General features: G+C 44.3%; 1 protein-coding gene across 3 annotated transcripts in view; it reads right to left on the bottom strand.

Annotated features, from left to right (window-relative positions):
- Positions 1-1,199: 1,199 nt before the first annotated feature.
- The window catches only part of LOC307216249 (broad substrate specificity ATP-binding cassette transporter ABCG2-like), a 30,355-nt gene continuing 12,008 nt past the window's right edge, over positions 1,200-19,546 (bottom strand). The window contains exons 3-18 of one of the 3 annotated variants that reach the window (XM_079976292.1): positions 18,690-18,800; positions 18,250-18,464; positions 14,672-14,731; positions 13,528-13,645; positions 12,009-12,164; positions 11,196-11,353; positions 10,549-10,700; positions 10,227-10,319; positions 8,077-8,267; positions 7,024-7,175; positions 5,921-6,010; positions 4,875-4,999; positions 3,833-3,987; positions 3,090-3,179; positions 2,336-2,388; positions 1,200-1,622 (exon numbers count right to left, since the gene is read on the bottom strand). In XM_079976292.1, the coding sequence (XP_079832418.1) occupies positions 1,475-1,622; positions 2,336-2,388; positions 3,090-3,179; positions 3,833-3,987; positions 4,875-4,999; positions 5,921-6,010; positions 7,024-7,175; positions 8,077-8,267; positions 10,227-10,319; positions 10,549-10,700; positions 11,196-11,353; positions 12,009-12,164; positions 13,528-13,645; positions 14,672-14,731; positions 18,250-18,398 (1,890 nt within the window). In that variant the 5' untranslated portion in view covers positions 18,399-18,464; positions 18,690-18,800 and the 3' untranslated portion in view covers positions 1,200-1,474. The remainder of the gene's footprint in view (positions 1,623-2,335; positions 2,389-3,089; positions 3,180-3,832; positions 3,988-4,874; positions 5,000-5,920; positions 6,011-7,023; positions 7,176-8,076; positions 8,268-10,226; positions 10,320-10,548; positions 10,701-11,195; positions 11,354-12,008; positions 12,165-13,527; positions 13,646-14,671; positions 14,732-18,249; positions 18,465-18,689; positions 18,801-19,546) is intronic. The other 2 variants (XM_079976291.1, XM_079976293.1) reach the window with 2 other exon arrangements.

The raw sequence follows: 19,546 nt of genomic DNA on the forward strand, positions 1-19,546 counted from the left end.
CTTTACTTCTATTTTTCTAGTCATTTTCAGAACATGGTAGGATTACCAATGCAGGGGGCACAATCTCAAGTTCACTCTAAATGGATCTTTTGGTGACTTTCCCACCTCAGAACGATGGTTAGCTTGAAGTAGCCATTTCCTAATTTTTTCCAGAGGATATTTGCTACTTTGTTTTTTATTAGCTGACTGAATTCAGGCTTTTTAAAAACTTGAAAATTTCGTGTAGGTTCTTTTTAAGACTCGGGTCCTACCACTAGGCAGATTTATTCACGGCAACTGCAGATCATACTGGTTTGTGGGCATTTTGAGTGGAAGCCTGTGTAAGTAATGCTTACCTGTCCAAATTGTGTCATTTTATTGATTCCTAATGAATGAAGTATGTTTTTAAAATACTGTGCAATCATGTTTTGATGCTGCTTCTTATGGGTTAGGGAAAGCACTCTGGAGGCCTTGATTAATCTTTTGTGCCTTTCTACTATAAACCACTATCTGGATTAAGTCAGATAATGGCAGCTTGCTTTGATGCCAATTTAATTTCCTAATTTATATATTTTTGTATGATATTTGGTATCCCTGATTAATTTGAGTCCTGTATGTATTGTGATGTACTGTATTTTTCCTGCCTATTGACTGGAATTCTGGTGTGTACAGAGATGCAATTCTTTATATAGAAAATAAATTTAATGATTTTGTAAAAAAAGAAAAAACTTTTTTTAACTTCATAACCGAACAAAATGTTGTTTTCGTAATCATTGCTGCTAAGGTGAGGAACCAAATGCAAACCAAGACATGCATTTTTTAGTACCACTGAATAGTTTTTCAATCAACAGGTCACATTGACAGCAGCGTGGCACTTTAAAAATTTTATTTAAAAAAAATGTACAAAGAGGAGGTACATTCCTACTCTCTCATTCTTCAAGAGGAGCGTGACAACACCTATTCACAATCCCAATTGTTCATCCGTAAAAACATCTTAATTTGGCAAAGTCCTAATTTCATAAGATAGAGGAGAGACTCCAGCAGGGTAGCTGTTCTCCTAATGGCTCATTAATACGGTAATAATAATAATAATAATAATTTATTATTTGTACCCCGCCCATCTGGCTGGGTCTCCCCAGCCACTCTGGGCGGCTTCCATAAAAACCAAAATACACTAAAATATCACAGATTAAAAACTTCCCTGAACAGGGCTGCCTTAAGATGTCTTCTGAATGTCAGGTAGTTATTTATTGCTTTGACATCTGATGGGAGGGCGTTCCACAGGGCAGGCGCCACGACCGAGAAGGCCCTCTGCCTGGTTCCCTGTAGCTTTGCTTCTCGCAATGAGGGAACCGCCAGAAGGCCCTCGGCACTGGACCTCAGCGTCCGGGCAGAACGATGGGGGTGGAGACGCTCCTTCAGGTATACTGGGCCGAGGCCGTTTAGGGCTTTAAAGGTCAACACCAGCACTTTGAATTGTGCTTGGAAACGTAGTCTATTTCCAACGGTTTACTCTCAAGAGCTGCATGTAAGCAAAAAAGAGGAAGATGCATGCCAAGCAGAAGAGGGCCAGCTCATTCTCCCAGAAACCCCACGTGCTGTAGTCAATCTCTTGGTCCTTCATGTAATGCTCTCCAGGGACCCTGAAGGAAGAATATGGGAAGTAGGCTGCTGGTAAAGCCCAGTGAACCCAAACCTTCTGGGCATTGCACAGTACCCCCATAGCTAACAAGCAGGCAAACATTCTTGAGAAAAGCTTCTGGAATATTCCAGAATATAACTCTTACTTTGCCAACCTACATGTCATTTTTCAAAACCAAAACAAAAAAAACCCCACTGAATTGTCTTTTTATAGAAATTAAATTCATGGAAAATAGCTTGTAATGAGACCTATCAGCTGTGATAAGTGCAACTTCAGAGGCAGAATTCACCTTCCCACTCAACCGCAGGAAGAGAGGTTGGTATCAGTTTTGATTCACCATTTCTTGCTCTCAGCCATGGGATGCTTGTGGTTCTTCATGAGTGCAATGGATGTGGCCAGGGCCATTGGATTTCTCTTGGAGCCATCCCTCCTTCTCTACCCTTCCAATGGCAGAACAGAGGAGGGAATGCAGAGGTGGGTGGAAAGCCCCTTGGGCTCCACAGTATCCCATGGCCTTATGTTTCTCCAACACACCACTGACAAGGGAGGGAAAATGCAAGCCCTGGAGGTGGAACACTTACTTTCCCATCCAGCTGCTCCCAGCCCCAGCTTTTGGTCCTGGCTGGTGTGAGACCAGCAGAGCTCTGAATTTGCCAGCTTTTCTCTGTTTCCCATCCCCCATTAGACTGCTCTCCCCAACAGGATGGTTTTTACCTGGTAGAGTTCAAGTAGAAGACTCTTCCTTTAAGTTCATTGATGGTCAGAGCCTGAAATTGAAACACGCATTTTACAAACGCAAATTATTGGGGTGGGGGAGACATTTCTGACTGTCAGGTCACCCAGTTTCTGGGTGCTTTCATATTGCAAACCAGTTCAGGTATCTGTTGGTTTGCATTATGTTTTTTTTTTAAAAAAAACTTGGGTGGATTTTCTGCAGAAAGTAAATCTGGATTAAATTGGGGTGGGTTAGACATTTTGATGCTGATGCCACAGCTCAGGCTAGAGTGGATGTTACAATAAACTTGCATGAGCATCAGAACCAGTTCCAGAAGCACCCATTTGTGACACTTTTTCCCCCAGGTGCATTTTTGTCATTGATATTGTTTGCAAAAGGGAAAGAAAAGATAACTGGAGCTAGGTGTACAAAGCAGTGTTGTGAGATGGGAAGTGTCTGAGCATTTAACCCAGTGTTTCTCAAACTTGGGTCTCCAGCTGTTGTTGGACTCCATCGTCCCTGACCAGTGGTCCTGCTAGGTAGTGATGATGATACTTTGGTTCAACAACAACCCAAGTTTGTTAAACACTGATTTAATCATTTACCTACCCACTGATTCTCCTCCTGGGAGACTCTCACCAACCCCCTCCCAGCAGACCTCTTTCCAGACCTGTAGGCCAGTTGGGGAAATAACCTTTAAAACATCTTGGGGAGGGAGCTGCAGCTGGAAAAAAGTCAGTTCCTGTAACTCACATTCATGCCATATCTGTAGATACTAATCCATTTGATCCAGGACAGCCAGCTCAACATGGAATTGAGGTTTACAAGAAACCCACCAAAGACCTGCAGGATATAAGATGCCCAAACAAACAAGCAAATAATTAAAAACCACAGTAAGAACTTAACAAGTCCCAAGGGGTTCATTAAACAGTGACAGACAGTTTGGAAGCATTAGCTTTCGCTTTTGGTTAACCACCAATTGTGGTGACATTAGGAGTAACAAATGGATTAATTTTCAACAAGCCGAACTTCAAACCACGGGTTCTGAAATTGGCTTGACTAACCATGACCAACATTAACCACAGTTCCAGACTGTAAGGTATGCTGCAATTAGTGTAAGCTAAAGCTTCCAAACTCCTCCTTAGGGGGGAGTGGGGAGCAAAAGAGCTCTTTAGGGGACTGGGCTCATTCACATCTCGCTTAACCATAGTTTGATGTGACATTTTGATCTAGCCATTCTATAGTTTGGCTCGAAGTCACAGAAGTGAGCAAAGCAATGAGGGACAAATACTTGGTGCTTTTGGGGCTACTGTTTGTATCTGATTTCAGTATCTTAGTTTTGTCTTTTGCTGTAACGTCTAACTGCACCCTAGAAATTTCATACGCAGAGCTTAAACTCCAGCAGAAACTGTTCTGTAAGTAGCCATGCACGTTATTAAAAAAGGGTGCACCATCCATATTAATGTTTTGAAGAACTGAAAAACAGAACAGCTTACCATCATGAAGACATATGGAAGGGCAATCAAGAGGTTGGCAATGGCAAATGCATTGACACTGGCGCTCACTAGGAAAGCCATGCTCACTGCTGCAAGGTTAGTCAGGCTAAGAGACAAAACGTGCAGGAAGAAAGATTCTGCATCATATTTGAGACCTGGAGGTGGGCAGAAAGAGAAAAAGTTGCATGGCATCCTTCAAACCCTTAGTTTAGGGATGGGGAATCTTTGGTCCTCCAGAAACTGCTGTGACTCCAGCTCCCATCATTCCTGGTCACTTTGGCTAGGGTTGTTTCCTGCTTGGCAGGGGGTTGGACTCGATGGCCCTTGTGGTCTCTTCCAACTCTATGATTCTATGATGGGAGTTGGGAGTCCAAGAGCATTGGGTGGGCCACAAGTTCCCCATCACTGTCCTAGCTCATTTAGTGCTTCTATCCCTGCATCCATTTGGGTTCTCTTAAGTGGCCTTTGGTTGGTTGTTTCCCTTCATGGGTTTTCTGCTTGAGGAAATGGATTTGTGTCTTACTTTGGGCAAATATTTATGTGTTACTGACTGCAGGGCTGACACTCCCAAGAGAACAAAAAAGCATAGCTGATGATGGGCTATTCAAGGTTGTGAGGGGGTGGGGAACAGATCAGAGGCATATTTGTGTACAAAGACTCCTGCTGAAGAGAGATTTCCAAGCTTTGTTCATGTTTGGCAAAGAACAAAAGGCTCACAAAGGAAGAAAGAGAACAGTAGCCGGCTGGATTCATGCAGTCCATCATTCTCTGCAAGAATCCCAGCAACCAGCAGATCACGGTCCACTCCTAGATGACCTGTTGGAAATTGGTCTAACAGTGAAACATGGCCTACTCTCTGCTCACACTGTCCTTGATGTGTTTGCTGACCTTTAGAATTGTGTGTTTAAAAATCCTTAATTTGTGTCTTATTTCCCCCCAAAAAAGATTTGGACTGGAAGAAATGGCACACTCCCCACCCCTTATGTCACCACTGCCACCACCAGTTGATGGTTCAGATCAAATAACATAACACTTTACTCACCCATCATGAAATAGGAAATGGAAGAGAACAGCAGGACAGGCAGGATTCGATTGGGAACGAGATCAGCAAACACTTTGGCTAGAAAGTATGCAGATGTCCTATAGTAACCTCTGGCACTCTCATGGCTAGAAAAAGGAAAAGGAGGAAACTCAGGGTTGTATCTGGTTGTGTCTCCATACTGACAGAAAGCTCTTCGGTCCAGTTGACGTTCAAAGCAGGGAGAGGCTATTATAGTCGATTCCCCCTTCCCTCTTTCATGCAGCTGCATGAAAAATCTGCAGAGAACCCTCTAGGACAGCATGGGAGGAGAAATGCAGGGAGGGAGGGCCACAAGAGGTAAAAAAATGGATAATATTTTTCAACACCATCCACTTTCCTGGAACCCATCAGAGCCTTCGATCAGCAGAAGGACACAAAGATGCAACAACTCTACATTAATGTATTTAAAAAGCTGTGCCACCAACACGGGATTCAACAGGTGAACAAGGTTCTTAGGAAGGTGGATCAGAGACTGTTTTAGGGTAGTGCGACATGCTGCAGGGGGTGCCAAAACATTGCTGAAGAATGGAATGGGAGAGGTGCTGAAATTTGAGAGCCCCAAATCCACCACTGGGTGGATTTCCATTCCCACCTATAAAGAACAGTGTCACAATGGAACCAAAGTTCCCCCTGAAGCAAGAGAGTGGAATCATCTCTCTTGGAGACATACATATTCAGGGTCAAAATACTCTCGGGGCCAGTGGTTGAACCGATGGCCTTTCCCGTTCTACAATCCTATCTCAAGGTGCAAGGCTGGGGCATGGAAGGAACAAAGAGGGGGTGTTGTTGTTTTTACAGCTGATGATTTCAACCTTGCTCCCCCTTCTAATCCTGCAAGCAAATTTTGGAGAGGAAAACCTGCATTGGCTAGCTCCTTGATGCCATAATTACACCATTACACATCTAATTAAATTTGAGACTCTGCAGGCACAGTTTTCTGGAAAGGCCATGGCACTGGGCATGTCTATTACAGAATGGATTTTCTCAGAAGCAGGACTGCTGCTCACATGAAGAGCTTTCTGTCGTAGATGAAGAGCTCCACAGCTGACAAGTTCCCAAAGATCTGAGTGAGAACCATGAAAAAGAAAGCTCCTAGCCTGCAGCAAAAAAAGAACAGATGTACGAAAGAGGAATTACATATAACTCTGTGCATGCTGCAATTATGCAGGAGTGCAGACTGCGGTATTTAGTGCAGAATTCCACTGCCAGCCAGCCACCCACTTACACACTTGGCTTTCTTTTTAAAAGGGCAGGTTTCTAGCCAGTATGAAAGTAACAGCTTGAAAATGCATGAGAAATGCCTACTGATACTGGAAATGTCAGAGAGGCAGTTGAGTAAGACGTCCAGTGGTTAGAAGGGTCCCTTTCCACAAGTCAAGTTAAAACTGCAACTGTGCAAATTAGCAGTAACAGCATAATTCTTCTTCATTAAGAAAAATTATGCCATTTCATTTCAATTCCCTCCCTTCATTTACTGCACTCACATACTGTATGGATTTTATATCAATTAGGGGGTGTCTACTTTGGGTTCTCTCTGTATCTCATTTTTCCAGTCTGCAATCCTGCACATTTCCACATCAGTTTGTGATTCCTCCCCACCCCTCTCTCAAATGCTCATGAGTTTGTCAGCATTTTAATTCACATTCTTCCAACATTGTTGCATTTTCTTTATTATAATACATCTGGCATGTTATTTTCACTAATATTTGCATTTTTACGTACAACTGTCCCCCAATATACACACATTTATGTACACATCACTGCAGATGTGAATGTCAAAGGATAGCTGTGTTTTGGTTTGCAAATTGTTCTGAGAAGTGCAAATTATGCAGTTGTACATCAAAATGCAAACTGACCCTGATTTTGCCCCCATCTCTAATCCTGATGAGATACTCTATTCTCAGAGGATTGCATCCAGAGGAAACTGCCAGGAGTCAGTCTGGAAACATAAATAGCTTCTGGATTCACCCAAGCTACAATTTGCTGAGGAGGCCCATCAGGATGCTCAAAAACATTCCCATTGGACATGCTAGAACATGGGAACATGGGAGAAAGAAAGATGGTGAAATGCTGTGCTCTAGGGCCATCTGAGTAGGAATGAGCACCTTACCTGTTCTGTAGGGCTTCCGGCAGAGTGTCCGGGATTTGGTAGTAAATGAGCCCCACCAACAAGGAGAAGACCATGCCCAAAAGGATCTGGCCAATGGAGGTCTGAGGATTCCTCAGCAGATGCTTCACATTACGGCAGCTCACAACATACAACTAGAGAACAGTGTGGCATTAATAGCTTGACATGAGGGATCTCTCTCCCTACTTCTTGACAATTTCCCCCCTAAAGATGTTGCTATCTGTGAAAATGTCCACCTTCCCAGCAAAGTGGCGTCCCATGTTTGGGACAATTATCTGGAAAAACCAAAACAAAACAAAAAGAAACCTTTTAAGTCATAAACATACTAGATCCACTGAAATGGACAGACATTAGTTAGTTCAGTCCATTAATTGTTATGGGTCTGCCCCAAGGAGGACTTTGTCGGGTACCATCCTGTGATTGTGCTGCACACACAGCCTCGTTGCTCAGGGCAGGCGTGTCACCATCTACAACGAGCTTAATGATGTATCACATTCTTCATTCAAAGTGGCAGACATCACTCTTAGCAGTAGAACGCAAATCAGAAGCACTGCCGCTGCCCATATGGCAATACGTACAGTCACAGAGTTGGTTGCAAGCAGCAGAAGGCAAAACTATAGTAGCTGTTTATGCTGATGTGAGTTCTAAATACAATATTGGACACAGAGCTCTAGCTAACAAGAGTTGGGGGTGTTTTGGTCAATGATTTAGGAAAAGGAGGATAGCCCTTCCTTGGTAGTTGTATGGAGATTACTGTACAGAATCACAGAGTGGGGAGGGTCCTGCAGTCCAACCCCTGCAGTGCAGGAATCTCAACTGAGAAATGGCCATCAGAAGAAGAAGAAGAAGAAGAAAGATTTTTAATGTCCCCACATTTGGTTAAATAGGTAGAGAAAACAAAACTGACCTATGCAGATTGTAGCCCAGTTTTATTACAGGTTTATTTGAACGGATCAAGGCAAATGTTGTGCTTATTTGCGGATCCGTCACCCTTTCTCTGTTCCTGCCCCTGTTCCCAGCCCTTTCCCCCTTCACCTGTTGGGCGAATGAGGTGGCATAAGTGGCTTTTGGTGTGGTAGCATCGCAGCCTTGGTTCTGGAATGACTGTAGGTTTTTCAGATCTTCTTGCAGCTGCTCATAGTAGGAGGACTGATGGTAATAACTGGAAAGCGCGTTCTTGTCAAGGGAACACTTGCTGGAGAAAAGGCCATCCTTCTTGTTGCCTGCTTCAAACAAAAGGTAGATTTTTTAAAAAGAGACAGTTTATTCATCTTAAGATACAAGCGGTATGACCCAGTTCCTACCAGCCCAAGGCATTATATGTTGCCTGAGGCGAAGGACAAGATGGCAGCTCCACATTCTACATGCAAAAAAAGGACTGGACTGGCAGTGGAATCTTCCTGCGACAACAGTGATGGGGCAGCCCCCCACTGCACCCGTGAGTACAAGGCCCTGGGGGTGGGGTGCAGACCAGGCCACATCATTCTGCCCTTCGAGACCTTGCCACCACTTGCACACCAGCCCACTTGGCACCTAGTCAGCCATGGTGCCAGCATGCATCCCATGAGCTGAGCAACATAAGCGCATGTGTAATGCCTGCTGGAGGGGGTGGCCAGGTGGGATAACCACCACCTCCGGCCTGCTCGCTTAGTGAGGGACATTTCTGGCAGACTGCTTCCTCCTCACCCAGCCCCAGTTATCTGCTGTTTGAGGTGGCCATCTCAATTTGTCTAATGGTGGAACGTTCCCTGATCAATCCCAGCTAAAAACGAATGTGATTTCTGTTAGCTATCCTGGCATCAGGTCGCAATCCGTTTGGACACATCAGCCACCCATGCCAGCTACCAACAGAGCGACACTTGCAACACTCTGCCAGTGCAGACCCGCCTCACCCACCCGCCAAGCATGCAGGTGGCAGGTTCACCAGCAAGACGTCTCTTGGCGGAACCTTGCAGAAGGCTTCCAATTGTTCCAAGGGCAAAGCAGGTCTGGATCCCAAGCTATTCTTAAGTCAGCGCTGGCTGGCAAAGGGTCTGAGTCAGGCCCAAATGCTGCATCAGCCTGAAATGGACACAGGGATTGGGCCAAATTCGCTTCTGACCCACCACTTTTTACGGGTGCCACTGTGGCTAGCTAGACTGCAGGTGTGGCAGAAAATCAGAACCTCAGCGGCGGCAGTGGCAAATTACAATTGCTTCTGCCCAAAACTTTTTGTTTTTGACAAGACATGACTGCAGCCAGACTCAGGGCAATTTGACTAGGGTGCCCTAAAAATAGCATTGTAAAGGGCTAGTCTAATCTTCATTATACACTGGGAAGGAGTATCCAACGATCTTCAAAATTACCCATCATTTCAGTGTACAAAGCTCTCATTATGGCTCGTTTTCATGCGCCTGTATAGTTCCGGCTTGCGGGAGACCAGCAAAGGCTGATCTCAGTGCTATTATGGTGTTAGTGGAAAATTAAATTTCCCGAATGGCTGTATGCCATCTCCTACTTCAAGCCTGATGCAGACACATTAGTTTCACTGTGGGCTGCATTGCTTCCGTCTCCATTTATTAAAGGCTGAGCATAAAAGGCACAGGACAGAGTACACAGAAGGGATGGGAGCTGATGATAATTTGGCACTGTTAAATATTTGTTGGGTGGCTGGTTCCTGGGCTCAGCGATGGGCGTTTTCTGTTCTTGTCCCTGATAATATGTAGAGTCTCCTAATCCCACCATTCTGTTAATGGTGGGATAATTATAATTCTCAACAAGGGTGCTCAAATAGTTTCATTTATCTCATTAATTGTTACACCACTCCTGTATGGCAGGTCAGTATTAATATATCCATATTGCAGATGGAGGCCTGAGGCCAAGAGCATGTGGCTAGTCTGCAGCCAACAAGTACCTTTCAAAATGAGGGGAGATTTGATTTGAATCAGATTCACAGCTTACTCTTTCAGTCCCTCTCCTACCGTTGTTCTCAGGCTTACCTCGAAGCAAAGGTAGAGCAGCATTGTGAGAATTTAAATGTTGCCATATCTAATGGATGGTCTCTGTCCTTGGGAAGGCAGGCCCTGCTGTCTGAAAGTCAGGCTTCCATAACCACAACTACAACCATTATAGTTTGGGAAGATTACCCCCCCCCCCGACTCAGTTTCTCAAACTAAATAAATTACTGGAGGGGGAAAAACACTCACCCAAGTCTTGTTGAGGCTGGGACTGTATCACCTCCCCACTAATTACATCCAGAAAGAAGTCCAAGGGATTGTTAAACTGCTCACACTGATAGCCTGAAATTGAAATTCATGTGTGTGAGAGAGACACACAAAGACAGGCCTAACAGATTCAGTTCAGGGCATTTCCTGCCACAGCTCATGATGATTTACTGGACACTCTGAGAAGAAATCAGAATATTTTTATGTGCTGGCTTTAAAAGTTCCATCCTGTCTTTCTAAAGCTCCTCCAGAAGTCATAGATGCTTTTTGTTTCTTTTCTGGGAGAGACTCTTTTCTTCCTTACCAATGCTATTGAAGTAAGTTGTGGCTTCATTTGCTGCTCCTGCAAATATTATTTCTCCCTTGCTCATCAAGGTCAGATGGTCAAACAGCCTGAAGATGGAGTAGCGCGGCTGATGAATTGAGAAGATCACCGTTCTCCCTTTCCTGGAAAGTCTGCAAAGCAGATAATGCTTAGTTGTTGGAGTGAAAGAGGTCCTTAGCACATGGCTGCCACCAGAAAGCGCTCAGCAGTTGCTGAGTTCTAGCCCTGGCAGTGTGTTCCGAGGACGATGTGCGACTGCTGCTATGCAGATAGGTATTATTTCTGGTGGTGTGTTAAACGCAAATAAATAATGTGCATTCATAAAAGAAAAAATCGTATGCAGATGTTGCTTCACCTGCAGCAGATTTCTCTGCCATAGAGGCAAGCTGCTTCTTAAAATGGATGGTGGCTTGTCTCTTTAGCAATGGGGACTACTGCAGTAGAAGCTGCATGTTAAAGCTCTGGCTGTATGAACACTAGTTTCCCATTCATGCGTATCACTCCGTTGCCTCATTAGCATTTTTTGGGGCGGGCGGGTGTTGAGTGAGTGTGTGAGAGATCTCTGAAGACCTATTTGGGTTAAGGCGTTTTTATTTTTAGCAGAGACAGAACGCACAGAAACTCACTGGTGCAAGAGCTGCATGATGGCGTTAGCTGTGTTGGCATCCAGCCCTGTGGTTGGCTCATCCAGAAAGATCAGGGAAGGTGAAGTGATCAGTTCCATGCCAATGCTGCAGCGTTTCTTCTCACCCCCTGAAACGCCACGCAGGAATTCAGTCCCAATCTGACGCCACGGAAAGAAGCAGGGAGCATGGGAAGATAAAAGGATACAAAGGCTTAAAAAAATCCATTGAATTTACCTTCCACCAAAGACAAACCGTAACCCAGCCATTCTACCATTTCCTGTTTCATTAACATTCACCATTCTAAAGCAGATGCTAAGAAGCTTGGTTCTCTATGGAAATCAGGGACAAGACAAGGGGATGGGCTTCTTCTATTACCTTCCTATGTAAAGGGTCCTCATACAAGCACAGCCCTCATGCAAGAGCAGAGGAGGAAGTCCACCTGTGTCAGGGAATATGTAGAGTCTCCTCTTCACAAGGTAAGTGTGGAGCAGGAGCTCATGGGGCTGAATAGCCTCCAAAGAGGGAGACTCCGGCACAAAGAAATCTAGCAAGTTAGGGAGAAGAATAGGCTGGGACCCTGCTCTCCAACAAGCCAGTCTTCCATATACAGGAGAGTGTTTTATCATGCAAATTCCCACCTGCAGCTTGGAGCCCCCAAACAGGCTTTCCTGATTGTTTGTAAGAACTGGGCCTTCTCTAAGATGTACAACTCCAGATGTCCCGTAATCCCCGAACATGGACCATGATGGCTGTGGCTGATGGAAACTGAACTCCTACCAGATCTGGAGGGCCACAAGTTGCTCTGTGGCTTACCTTGGTGTCTGCACAGTCCTGTAGGCCCAGCTCCTGTATCACAGCATCAACCTTGACCTTCTTCTCTGTGTTGCTGTTCCTGTTCTGTGGCAGCCGCAAGTTGGCGGAGAACTGGAGGTTCTCCCGGATGCTGAGGGTTCCTGTCAGAATGTCCTCCTGCAGGCCAGGGAAATTTAGATGCCTTAGGAAGCGAAAGGATTCCCACAGGGGAAGGAGGACACATTGGATAAGAGCACTGACACCATGCTGAGCAACAGCAGCTTTTTTGGGGGCAAGCACTTGCTGGGTATCAGGCAGGATTACACATCCAATCCCTTTGTTTGCATGGTGGATCTCTTCAGTGTAACAGAACCAAGGCACCTAATCCCACCGTTATAACATGCTTACAACCACTTGCCAATAGATTCAAGCAGAGCCTCTTCATTTGAGCTTTTTGACATGAGGGAGCAAAGATTGTGAACCATACTGTGCAATAAGTTGGGATATACCTGTAAGCAGTGTTCACATTACTATACACTGAAATGCAACATAATATATGCAAATTGATTAATATTTAATTCGATTACAATAACCAATTGCAAAATAAAATAACCAACGAGCTACAATAACCAATGTCTGCTTCCTCTGCCCCCTCTTTCCTTTGATACAGCTGCGCAGGAAATTCAATTTCCATTCATCCATGGTTTAGCATTATGCTTGACCCCTAAACTGTGGCTGATGTTAAGCATTGTTGGTTTAAACAAGCCAGCTTCATAACCCTGAAGTTGACTTGTTTCGGACAAGCCGCAGTGAACACTAAGCTTCGTTTATTGGGTTCTGATGACACAACCAGCTGTGCCTATGCAAAAGCAGAAATAAAAGCTTCTAAAATCTGCCTTGCAGACATGCATTAGGAAGGGAGAAGAAGTGCGTGAGCCTGAATCTTCCTGCGGCTTATCCCCATATGGTTTAGTGTGAATTGCGCCAGTATCCCTAGAGGCATTTTTACTGTAGCAAGATCAGGATGCATCTAGAATACAAATTCTGTCCCTGACCATGATTGAGATGTTAACTGGGCATTACATACAAATAACATGGCCCTGACACCATCTCCTTTTCTTCTCCCCCCTCCAAAGAAGGAGCGGGGTGGGGGTGGGGCTTGCTCTAGGGAAGCAATAAGAAGGGAATTGACTCTTCCTTGACCTTTATTTCTCTACTCTGAAAGCAGAGATTTCAAATGGAAAAGTGGCTGGTCAGATGAAAGTGAGTGTCTAGCTTCTTCTGCATGTTGTTTCCATGCAAACCTCTTAAAGACATTTCTGTATATAAAGGGAACGCCTGAGGTGGGCAATAATACCACTGTGATTTCATGAGGCTGCAACTCATTTCTTTTTCAGTTTCCTGAAATTATGTTCCAGTAAATCCAAGGGGTTAGTATATCCATATCCAGAGTACACTTGTTCAGATTATTGGTTAACTTCAATTAACTATAAAATATGTGAACAGATACAAAAAAAGTTGCACATAAAGAAGAGTTTACCTGGACTACATAGGCAGAACACTGATGAAAATTGGAGTCTACCAACTTTCCATCCATAAATATCTGCCCACCTGTAAGCCCTTTGGGGTCTTTCCATCCTGCTAGGACATCAAGGAGCCTAGAGATGGGGTGGAGGGGAAGGAAACAAGTCATGGGCAGCTCATCACTCTGTTCCCAGGAGCTCTTGGAATAAAGAGGAAGGAGAACAAAAAAGAAAGGGAGGATGTGAAAAGCCTACAAAATAAAGGAGGAGAAGGAAAAAACAGGGAAGATTTTGAATGGAAAAAGCCAAGAATAAAGGAAGACAAGGGAAAAAGAGGGGTTTGGGTCTAAAAATAAAAAGAAGACCCCCCCCAAAAAAAAGAATTGTAGAGGAGATAAGGGGAAAGATACTGTAGAAAAATGATGCCAAGTAAAGGTATTACAATCCTGATTGAAGAGTTGAAATGGAAATAAAAGGAGGAAGAGCAGAGCATGATGTGAATAAATGTTTAAAAATATATATAGAAGCAGCAGAAGAAAAACAAGACAAATTACAGAGGAGTAAATTTTGAAGGACTTGTTTATCCATGTTCTGCTTATCTGGCTGCTTTCTCTTACAACCCCCTCCCCAGAATTAATATTCAAACTTCCTGTTATTATAACATACAAGGAAAGAAAGACAATGGAATTAAGAGACTACAGTGGTCTAGTGCCATGTCTATACTGAGATGTAAGTCCCACTGAGTTCAATGGACCTTACTCTCAGGAAGTGACTACAGAATTGCAGCCTGGTTGCAACCCTATACCCACTTCCCTGGGGGCACAGAAGGATTTGGCCGTGGGGAACTGCACTCAACACACATGATCCTGCAGTGCGGAGCCTCCATTTTAATAAGTGTCCCGCCCAGCTGCAGAAAACGCATTGGCTGCATCCAAATGCAAACATCGACCAACAAGAACTGTGGCTGGTTGCAGAAGTGGATGGCTGAGCACCTTCCACTGGGAATGTGCAAGCGCCATTGTCTGTGGGTGGAAGAGCTGCCAAGAGAGAAGAGTAGGTGGGCTGGAGGCAGGAAACTATTGCATACAGAGGGAAAAGTGCAACTGGGGAATGAGTCATCCCCAGGACATGCAAAACACAGGTATGAAGGACAAAACTTACGAAGTTTTCCCACTTCCGGTTGGCCCCAAGATGGCATTCATCCCAGGCTTCATAATACCACTGCAGAAATAGAAATGGGTTGGTGCCAGTTCCCAGACCAGACATTTCTGAACTGTATTTTGCATGGAATGAGCGTCTCCACCCCCATTGTTCAGTCCATACACTGAGGTCCAGCGTCGAGGTCCTTCTGCTAGTTCCCTCAATGTGAGAAGCAAAGTTACAGGGAACCAGGCAGAGGGCCTTCTCGGTAGTGGTGCCCGCCCTGTGGAACGCCCTCCCATCAGATGTGAAGAGAATAAATTTGATGTTTAGAAGACATCTGAAGGCAGCCATGTTTAGGGAAGTTTTTAATGACTGATGTTTTAATGTATTTTTAATCCTTTGTTGGAAGCCGCCCAGAGTGGCTGGGAAAACCCAGCCAGATGGACGGGGTATAAATAACTAATAATAATAATAATAATAATTTTTAAAATTATTATTATTATTATTTTCTAAAGTTACAAATTGCCATGGGTTTTTTTTTTAAGCGCTGAAGATCTGCCATGTGTCAGCAACAGTGTGAAAAATACCATGTTGGTGTGGCAGTTTTTATTTTACTGCCTTGCCAATATTACCTTTCTCCTCAGAAGACCTATCCTTCCAGCTTTTGTGATATACACACAACCGATTTCATCTTACAATTAGTGGCTGGAAAGATAAATCAGCAAGGATGATTTGGGCACTAGTTTGCCCGCTCCCACTAACTCCCAGTCGCCACCAAATGCATCTAATAGCCCAGTGCTGGGAAACCTGTGGAACGCCTGATGACGCTGGACTAAAATTCCCTTCAGCCCTGATCAGAGTGGCCAGTGACTGGGGGTGGGGGTTGCAGTCCAACAACATCTGGCAGGCCACACTTTCCCCATCCTTGCAATAGGCCAGCAATAGCACAATTCTTTCTGAGCAGACATGCATAGTCTCGCTGAGTCCAATGGCACTTACTCCCAGGTAAATGTGGAAAGGATCTTAACTTGAATTAGATAGAAACAGTGGGCGATATCCGACAAAGTCATACATGGCCGGACAGCTCAGTTGATTAGAGCATGGTGCTGATAACACCAAGGTTCCAGGTTCGATTTCTGTATGGGACAGTTGCATATTCCTGCATTGCAGGGGGGCTGGACTAGATGATCCTCAGGGTCCCTTCCAACTCTACAGATCTATGATTCTATGATCTACGATTCCATGGAGTAAACCCATTGAAACTAATGGATCACTGATTTTAATGAGTCTGCTCTTTAATACTGGATATCACTCAATGTCACTGAGGCTGCATGTACACCATATATTTAAAATTCACCCCTCCTTCCAAAGAATCCTGGGAATGTAGTTTAACCCATACAATTGCAAGCAACCTTAAACTACAACTTCCAAAATTCTTTGGTGTGTGTGTGCTTTAAATGTATGGTGGATATGCAACCTAATCATTTGTGAAAAGGACAGTTTGTCACTACCAAAGGTCATCTTTGTTTGCTGTTGGCAAATTATGTTTGCATAGTTGCATGATTTCTAGCACAGCAAAGCAGCGTGTGATTTGTGCTCTCCTGAGGAGGCTACATTATCTTCTGCAGCAAGTGAAAAACATCAGTCAGTTTTCTTGTTTTTGTTATTAAGAAAAGTGCATAATGTTATTCGAAAAAGAAACATCCCAGAAGCCAATTTTGCTTATTGTATGTGCAAAAACGTTTGTCGATACATTGCACTGTAACAAAGTGGTACAAGATTAATTTGCTGGTACAAATTTGCTTATTGAATTTCTGTCTCCAGTTGCCTGTTTCACCTCTTTGACTGGCTTGAGGCCCGGTCTCCAGCCCCATCCTGCAATCAACTTTTACTATCATTTTATCAGATTGCTGACAAGAGTTGTGCTATTGCATGCTCACAAAACAGCGGTGAAGAGGGGAAAGAAATAAAAAGAAACCCAACAGCCAGTCCCACCTGCATGTGAAAGGTGCAGCATCCGATCTGTGGTACATCCACAATATTTTGATTGTGGATAAGTGCCCTTTTATATTTCACTCAGATTCCCAATAAACCAAGCCTATGAGGAACAGTCGAGGGAGCTGGGGATGTTTAGCATGGATAAGAGCAGACTAAGAGGAGATATGATAACCCTATTCAAATATCTAAAGAGGATGGAGCCAGCTTGTTTCCTCCTGCTCTGGAGACTAGGACCTGAAGCAATGGATTCAAGATACAAGAAAGGAGATTCCGACTAAACACCAGGAAGAACTTTCTGACAGTAAGAGCTGTTTGACAGTGGAACAGTCTTCCTTGGAAGGTGGTAGACCAGGCATCCCCAACCTTCAGCCCTCCAGATGTTTTGGACTACAAGTCCCATCATCCCTGACCACTGGTCCTGTTAGCTAGGGATCATGGGAGTTGTAGGCCAAAACATCTGGAGGGCCGCAGGTTGGGGATGCTTGTGGTAGATTCTCCGTTCTTGGGGGATTTTCAGCAGAGGTTGGATGGTCATCTGTCATGGGTGCTTTAATTGAGATTCCTGCAGGGGGTTGGATTAGATGACTCTCAGGGTCCCTTCTACCTCTACAATTCTATGAATATTCAGCATTTATCTAGGGCTTTAGAGTGTTAAAAGCATTCCACATAACTTTATTCATTTATGTCTTCCTTGTAAGAAGTTATAAACAACTCAAGATATAAAATACCAGAGGGGTGTGCATTTTAAAACTTGAAAAGAATATACAAAACAAAATAAGGATAAACAGTAAAGCATCTTCAGTAGTATGGACAACGTGACTAGGTCAGACTACAGGGAAAGCTTGTGTGGATAACAAAGTTTTAACTCAGTATCTAAGCGCCATGACCACCCAGAACAGGACACCCAACCAATATGTATGGTGTTATGCTTAGAGCAGTGATGGGGAACCTCTGGTCCTTCAAATGTTTCTGGACTCCAACTCCCATCAGCCCTAGACAGCATGGCCAATGGTCAAGGAGGATGAGACTTCTAGTTCAGCAATGTCTGGAGGGTCACAGGCTCTCTCCCCCTGCCCCGGTATAAGCGTAGCGCCACTTGTTGGATGTCCAAACTACATGAAGCCGTGCTAAAAGTTCTGCTCTGGGTGGTCATGGAGTGAGCGTTGGAGCAGGGTCAAAAGCGCCTCTCCTGTGGACTGCAGGGACCTGGGAGTGGCTCTTCAAATAGGCTGGCCTCATTCTAATTATAGTTACAATTCCCAAGGCCTTAAACCTGGTCTTGTAGCATGCTGGCAGCCGATGCAATTTTTTTCCAGCCACAGGGCTCTATGCCGGTGATAGGCTGCTCAAGTCAGGAGACACCAGCTGCAGCTTCCAGACCAGCCTCATGGGTAGCCCCCTCCCCCTTATCTCAGTCCATCTTAAAACAACTCTTCAAGGTAGGCCAGTACTATCCCCATATTGCAGATGTGGCACCGAGGCTGGGAAAGCAGTTCCCATTGATTTCCGAAGGATCTGAATGGAACCAATTTAGTCCAGATCTAACCCCAGTGTCCAAGTACACATGTAATTGCCGTTTAAAATGGCAACTGGCTTACCTGACATCCCTGAGAACTTCCTTTTCTTCTTTTCCTTTGAAAGGTAAAGTCCAGCATGTGGTGACCAGGTAACTAATGTTCTGGAAAGCCAATGTTGGGCCATGGACATTCAGCTGAGTAACAGCATCCTGAATATTTGCAAGCTCCATTCCAGGAAGCCCCTTCGCGTCAGAATGGTGGGAGAAGACACAAAGGCTTCCCTTTTAGTCAGTCACCTGAAGGGAACAGGACATGCAATGCTTTACTCTTTTCACTCTGTCTTGCTTTGCCTCAGCTCATCCACCTTTGCTATCTCAAAAGCAATCTTACTTTTATCTATTACACAGGCTCGAAAGTCATAATTAAGACAAAGTCCTTCTCAGTCAAGCCTTGTGCAAGCAGAGTTTTATGAATAATGATCCAGTGCTATTTTTCCTAGAAAAGGAGGTGCTGGAACTCACCATGAACGTCTTCCTTGTTCTCTCGTAATGGCGCTGGCACCCACCTGAGAGTTGTCAGAACTGAGTTCCGGCTGGAAATAAAGCTCCGGATAAAATAGATCTCCGTTGCCCCTTGAGGAAACGTACATTCATAAAGGAACAATAATAGAACATGCCATAGCTGATCAATGAGCCATACAACTCAGCAGTCTACCTCTTGCCTAGGGTATGAAGGCAGCAGATCCACTTCCTGTTCTGAGTCCTTTGCATCTGGGACCTAGATTTGCACTATACTTGAGCGCTAGAGGTGTACTTTCGAATTTCATGGCTATTAGACATCTGCAGGTCGCTTTCCTGAAGTGTGGCTATCATTATGCAAATAGTGAAATGACATCAGGAAGTGAGTCATGCAGAAACGTTTACTCTTTGACATGTTGCTGTTTTTTTTAAAAAAAACAGCAACGATGGGGGAATCTACATGGAATGCTGGATCTTTCTGCTGCAGGTATCGCAGAAGAAGTGGTCCTGGAGCAAAAATCACCTGTGGAGTTACTCCCAACTCACCTTTCCCTTTCATGTGAAACATTCAACATGAGTATGGCTCTAATGACAGCCAGCAAGATGAGCCCAAGATCTCTGTGTACATTAGGAGTGTAGGAGAAATTCATTTCAGCCCCTGTCCAAATGAAAACCTACGTAATTCACACCTCCTCAAACACTATATGAACGCAAACACAGCTATCCCCTAGAGCTCACACTTCCTCAAATTTTACAATGCACTTCATTGATCAAATAACACATATATTAGGGGGCAACGGACCTAAAAGTACAAGTGTTAGTGAACATATAAAAATGCATTGTTATGAAAAATTACTTTG

This window comes from Podarcis cretensis, assembly GCF_951804945.1.
Source record: "Podarcis cretensis genome assembly, chromosome: 5".
In the NCBI taxonomy this organism is placed as follows: domain Eukaryota; kingdom Metazoa; phylum Chordata; class Lepidosauria; order Squamata; family Lacertidae; genus Podarcis; species Podarcis cretensis.